The sequence below is a fragment of the Parasteatoda tepidariorum genome, unplaced genomic scaffold (assembly GCF_043381705.1).
Source record: "Parasteatoda tepidariorum isolate YZ-2023 unplaced genomic scaffold, CAS_Ptep_4.0 HiC_scaffold_1706, whole genome shotgun sequence".
Taxonomy (NCBI): domain Eukaryota; kingdom Metazoa; phylum Arthropoda; class Arachnida; order Araneae; family Theridiidae; genus Parasteatoda; species Parasteatoda tepidariorum.
This window is the reverse complement of record NW_027261458.1, coordinates 1-6,745: the sequence shown is the minus strand read 5'-3', so window position 1 is coordinate 6,745 and position 6,745 is coordinate 1. Positions and strand designations below refer to the sequence as shown.

The 6,745-nt window shown below is 31.6% G+C and overlaps 1 protein-coding gene across 1 annotated transcript; it reads right to left on the bottom strand.

Moving 5' to 3' along the window:
- Window positions 1–703: 703 nt before the first annotated feature.
- Window positions 704–6,106, bottom strand: LOC107446147 (putative inorganic phosphate cotransporter; the record flags this gene model as incomplete). Its single annotated transcript, XM_043056997.2, is given in 4 exon segments — window positions 704–853; window positions 2,180–2,307; window positions 3,818–4,001; window positions 5,885–6,106. Coding segments are annotated over 4 exon segments (684 nt in total), but the record flags the coding sequence as incomplete, so codon positions are not given.
- Window positions 6,107–6,745: the final 639 nt, after the last annotated feature.

The following is a 6,745-nucleotide window of genomic DNA, read 5'->3' as shown; positions in this document are numbered from 1 at the left end:
AATGACATGATGATTATTTATATGTCTATTAATGACTACAAATGTCGATTTATAGAAATTAAGAACAAAAAATGAATTTTTCATCCTCTATTAAAAAACCCATTTTCTTGTGCGCCATCTGTACTCAAACAAGTTAAGTACGAAGTTTACGAAAAGTATATTGAAAATTTACGAAAGCTTTTATAAAAAATTTTTTGAATTACGTGCAATTCAAAATGATCTTGATGCTATCTATTTTTTTTAATAATTAATTTTTTTTCCTTCTGAATTTTGTCCCTAAATAATATTCCGTAAATTTTGAGTCAACACTGTGCTCGGTGCGAGCCGGGTGCGGAACTTGAATCAACCAGGGATTCAATCCCGGGTCACATTATTGGGAGGCGAGTGCTCGATCTCCTGTGCCATCGCGGCCTTATAAAGTACTTTTTAAGCAAAAGTCTGCGATTCCTTATATTTAATTTTCTTCTACATTAAAAAATATTCAGATGATATATTTTTTATTCAGGGTTGCTGTTGTCTACCCTGGTGTAATACTGCAAATTACAAAAAAAGCAATGACTTATATATTTTCGTTACTATAGCAGTTCTAATTACGGATTACAAGACACAACTCTATATTCACACAGTTACCCATATAAATAACTTAGAGATAACGGTGGGGCACCTTTCGCAGTGCAAAAGGGTCAAAACAAAAGTTGCTTACCGATTTTAAATCAAAGTTAAGAGCTGTGTTTAGATAAGTGGGCAACTCAGTCAGTAAAATCAAAAATCCATAATCAAATCCAAAATGTATTATTGAAAGAGCCCATACTGGTACTGACGTAAATATGCTTTTCCAAACTTGTTTCGACATCTAAAAAACATGCAAAATTATGAAACATTTTTATTATAAAATTAAACATGAATTTGTATGCTTTTAAAAGTATGCGTGAAAGAGGACAAGGTGAGTAAGCGTACACAAATATAGACACTGGTATGTTTTTAGCAAGCAAAATAATATGAAATAGAAAAACTTATAAAAGTATGATAGTCAATTATTTAGAAATTCTCCCGTTTTAAAATTCTTAAGCGCCATTTTTTTTTACTTTGCAGCAAAATAGCCAGACATGGTGCTGTTAGAGGGAAGGGAAATAATTAATTCTACCTTTCTTTTGCATTTCTTATTAATATGACCTGAAGAGTCTAATTAACGCTTTTTTTCGCAAGTCTGTCTTCAAGAAAAATGAAAAAATGCCATAGTTTAAGTGCCCTACTCTTAAAACAATGCGATGATGTTAGACTATATATACATTCTTGTCGTGAAAAATTATCTGGGCTTTAGAACAAAGAAATAACTTAAATATTTAAAAAAATATTCAACTTTTTTTCTTTCTAAATCGCCAATTTGGCGACATTTTCCCACCTACTTGAAAATTATCAAAATCGCTATGTCTTATTCTCAGTGTTTGCTCATTTTAATGAGCCCAAGTAATGCAGCATTGGAATGAGTTTCCAAATATTAAAAAAATAGACCACAAACGCTTTCCCTTTTTTCAAAACTGTGACTTTTCTACATATAGACGTTTTGCACCCTTTTCTCAATAAGCGTAGATAGCACTGGCTTTAGATAGGCAAAACTTGACATAACAGTAATGAGTAACAATTGCAAATTCACAACACTTTTATAAGGAGAATATTATTCGCAAAAAAGCACCATGTCATATTACGACGGAGCCTTCGAAAAACTGTGATGATTGTCCCCAATTTGTTAGCAAAACTCGTTTTTTCAAAGAAAAACATACTAATTATTTAGGTGACTATATTATATTTATTTACTAAATTGAACAATTTTGTATTTTAGTAATGAGTAAAGAGTAAATCTTCCATATTTTGTTTTTTTAAGCTTAAAATGGCTAATATTTTCCAATTTGGGGTTCTACTTAAAATAACTGAATCTAAATAAAGAAAAAAGTCTTGAAAGCAGTTATGCATGCTAAATTTGAGAAATAATTCTTTGGAAATGTTTCATTCATCCGCTGCTCCTTTTATTGCAGGTGTAACACAATTATTAAATTCTTTTCTACAATTTACATTAAATAAATTCAATTTCCACAAACCATATTTAACTTAAATTAAAATTTGTTAAAATGTCTCTGAAAAAGAATCCTGTTAGAATAAAGTGTAATCGATATTATATAACCTTCATCTTTCGTTCTGTTTTGTTTTCTTCGATGAAAAGTAACTCTTCTTTTGAGATGGCAGGATGTATTGCTGGACTTTCATAAATTAAAACACACCAAAATACAAACCATATGCAACCTATTGAACCTGAAATTTAAGAAATTGTGTTTCAAGAAAATTATGTATATAATTGCTTTCTAAATAGATTTTTAACTTTTTATGTGCATGGAAAAAAGGTGCAATGAACTAAAAATTATACTTTTAATACCTTTGAACCCAGAACGTGGTATCGTAAATTTCTTTATTCTTTTACCCTTTTCGGAAAAATAATTTATACGCAGCTGTTTTAGATTGTAGTAAAATGCAAATATAAAAGGCCATTAAACATTCAGAGGCGATTGGTACATTTTCCCCAGAAAAGAAAAACTGTAAAACTACTTACTTTTCTTAGATATTTTATGCCTTTATCACTCAATAAGGCCATAGTAAATAAGTACTAAAACATAGCAAAAATATATTTATTACTGACTTTTCAAATCACGAATAAGTTCATATAAAATCGAATATTATAAATATTTCGAACATTCACCAAAGCGACTATGTGATTGTCAACATTCACCGGTGAAAGTCAACAACCACCGATTTCGGTCATTCACCTTAACATATACATACATATTTCATTTATCCTAACTGGCAACCTTCCCAGGCTTGTTGATAATTGGAACATGCAAATCTGTTTTGATATTGCTCGTGGATTATAAATTCCGTAAATCAGAATAACTGAGAAAAGCTGAACTCAAAACACTTTTTCAATTTACTATTGAAGATGAGAGCAATGAATGCTTTTGCTTTAAATATAAATAATTTGAAATGTAAGTAAGAGTAGCAGTTACGATGGAATAATTAAAGAGATTAGGAATACATAAACATGAAAATGGGGATTCTATTAAAAATATAATAATTAGCAACAGTCCCTAACAGTTGGAGTATCTGGGTAAGTACTAGGTCTACTGGAAAGTTTTATCCGCTAAAGTACAAGCCTCATTTACGGAAATGGGTAAGATTTTTCCATGAAAGAAAGTGGTTGGATATTCATCCTCTAACTCAGGAGCTGATCCAACTTAAAGCAGAATTGTCACAAACTAAAAACACACAATGTGGCAAAATATAATCCAAAACTTTATTAGAAGAGATAGAAATAGGCAACTTTCTCTATCATGTATTTTTCGGATTTCTATTGAAAGTGAATGCGAGAATTCTTTTTCTTTAAAATGTGAATAATTTGAATTGTAAATCATAGTGGCTTACGATTGAATAATTAAAACAATTATAAATAAGTAAAATAAATTGAGTTTGTTTCATTTTTCGCAATTTTAATAACCCGTGACATTCTTGTATTTATGAATTAAATAGTCAATAGTCGAAGCTTTAATCGTTCATTTCTCGTAACGTAGCAAATATTTTTGATCTATCATAATTTTTAAGAGATTAAAAGCAATTGGTATGTATATATCTAACTTCCTATTTTTATTTCAGGAGCTTGAAATTTTAAATAAAAGAAGTTTCTGGTTTTCGTCTTTGAAATTCTAATGCTTATAATAGTTTCGGTATTTATTTATTTAACATGAGCTTGAATTTCATTGTGGTGTTAACTTACCAAATACGTAGAACATGGATGGCCACCCACCGAAAGCATCCGAAGTGCACAAAAGTCCAGCGATCGGCATTCCAATGATGGTCCCAATAAGCATTCCTGAAAAAATAATAGCCGAAGATCTGCTTCTTTCATTTGTTGGTGACCACTTACTGATGGCAACGTTTATAGCTGGGAATGTCACACCCTAAAAGAAAACCACTATGAAAATAAATGCCTCTAAAAAGCAAATCCGAAAACAGAAAATTACGAAATTTGGGTTCACGACTAATAATGTTCAACTCCGTAACCTTGCTTGTTTAACCCTATCCAGAAGACAAGGGAACTCCTGGATCAAGTATTGGTAGAATTTTGCTATCGTGGAGGACTTTTTGATTAAACTTATCCGCATTTGTATTATATGCAGAGGAAGACCACGAGAACCTCCCATGTTTAGCCTGACTGCAAAGGGACTATAACCCGTGATCTGTCTAACACTGAGGATATTTCACGTCAGCACTGTGGTCGGTGCAAGCCGGAGGCAGATACGTATCAACCAGCCTTCGTTGTAATTCGAACCCGGTTCACCTCATTGGAAGGCGAGCCGTCGCGGCTCATGGGATATATTTTTGATGAAACTAACCCGGATTTGTGTTATATGAAGGGAAAACCACAAAAATATTCTGCGATGAGCCTGGTGAGCCAGGGACTCTAACCTATAATCCATCTACCCCTGAGGATGTTTAACCTGCCATCGCTGGGATTCAAACCCGGATCACCTCATTAGGAGGCGAGTGCTCTATCCCCTGAGCCACCACGGCTCATTATATTTAAATTGGTAAATTTAATTTATGCAGTCCTGCAGATAAATAAAACAATGCCTTTCGAATTTACAGCAGTGGTTATAAATGACATATATATATATACCAGCCCGGAAATCCTATCTCCACGCAATATTTAAAATTCAAAGATAGCAACTTGCTCCGAACAGTGAATAAATATTTTCTAGCATAGTGTTTTAATGTATGATTCTTGGTTTAATAAACTCGATTTTAAGGGTTTTCAATCACCGCTGCTTCTGAATAAAACAAAGGCTTATGCTAAATGCCACTTCATAACAGTTATTTTGTGTTGAGCCTTTTTAAAAATTGGCAAAATTAAAAGGAAATCTGTAAATTTTAGTTCATAGTTCTGTACCGTTTCTCAAAATATTTTTTTAATCGAATCCTCAGCAGCTGGTATTGAAAGTGGTAACAACGGTTAGAGTTAAAACATTTTACGCAAAGCATAGAAATTTAAAAAACGAAACTGGTATTATTTTCATTGAAAAGTGCTTAAATTTTGTATATTAAGACGCAAAAAAGTTTCTGACATGAAAAATATCAAAAGAAATATAATGGTGTATTTATGCAACATTGGCCAAATGATTAGACAGATTAGTTAGTTTTTTTAAGGCATTTGTATTCAAAATTCCTTGAAGAAATTGAAAAAGGAGACAACTATCATAATCAGTGGTCAGAAAAACTCCATTATTTTTGTAGTGTACTACACACATGCTGTTAACTACTACTACCTTTTTTTTAATTGTAGTGTTGTTGTTGTTGTTAATTTACGTCGTTGCTGGGAACCGTGTCTTAATGATCAGCTTTAATTGTAGTGACTACAAACTACTTTGAAATTTAGTAACTACTTCACTTATTTAAGGAGACGAACTTTCATTGAGAACTTAATTTATACCCTTGTTCAATATGATTTTTAATAAGAAACTGGCTCACATTAAATATAAGTGAATAATTAAAAATTACTTGCTCATGTTCATATGAACCAGTTTTTTTCCAAAACATTTTTTTTTTTAGAATTTGTTCATTTACATGTCACCTTATTTTGCCTTTTTCTGCAACGAATATTTATTTTAGGAAATGCAAAACGATCAAATACTTGCAGTTTTTTGATTATTTAATGTTCTTTTATTTCCTCTACGATATTAAGTGCATCGAAAATACCCTCCCAATGTAATTAATTGGTTTGTTCATTAATTCAGCAACTTATTTAATAATAGCGCATTTAAGGAAACTGAAATTGCCTGCTTACGTCTCCCAGACCTTGAATGATTCGATTTACGACAACAGCAGTGTAACCCCATCTGGCGACCAACGGCGTCAGCAAGTAAACAATCGCTGTCAAAAGTATTCCACCGCCATAAACATATTTAGCACCAACTTTTTCAGCTAATATTCCTCCGATCAATTGGGTAGCTATGTTACCATAGAAATATGAACCCAGAATATGAGATTGGGCTCTGATATCCCAATTATAATGCTCTCCCTAAAAACAGAAAAAGGTTTGTTAGATGGAATAAAAATTAAATTACTTTTTTGTGTTTTTGAAGAAAAAATAATAGTTCATAAAAATACACTGTTTATTCAGTAACATTTTAGTAAAGGATAAATCTCTAAAAGTAAGAAACATTTATTTTACTTGTGTTTTTTTATGAAAGTAGTAAAAAGTATACAATTTATAACTACCACTACTTGTTAGAAGTTATGCATATAATAAATGTATTTTTTGTAAACTCTGACTTATACCCCAATATGATCTTAATAGTTCTTTTGCTTAATCTTTTCCTTTCTAGATTCCACATCAAGACAGAAACATCTAAAGACCAACAAGATGAAGAGGTAAAAGGCCCCTTCGGCGCCTAAAGGCCTCAACCAAATCAATGACGAAAGACTCTGACATATATTATTGACTGCTCTCTTTTAACTATTTCTACTACAGTAGTTAAGCTATTATTAAGTACTCAATTTTAAAACTTCAATACTTACAAAATTTTTAGCCAACCTCTATTTTCTAAACAGCATGAAGTTCAAATTTATCTCTTTACTTAGAGTATACGGAGTACGATCATTAACCCGTTTTGTCCCGAATTTATATATTGAAATCATACAAAAA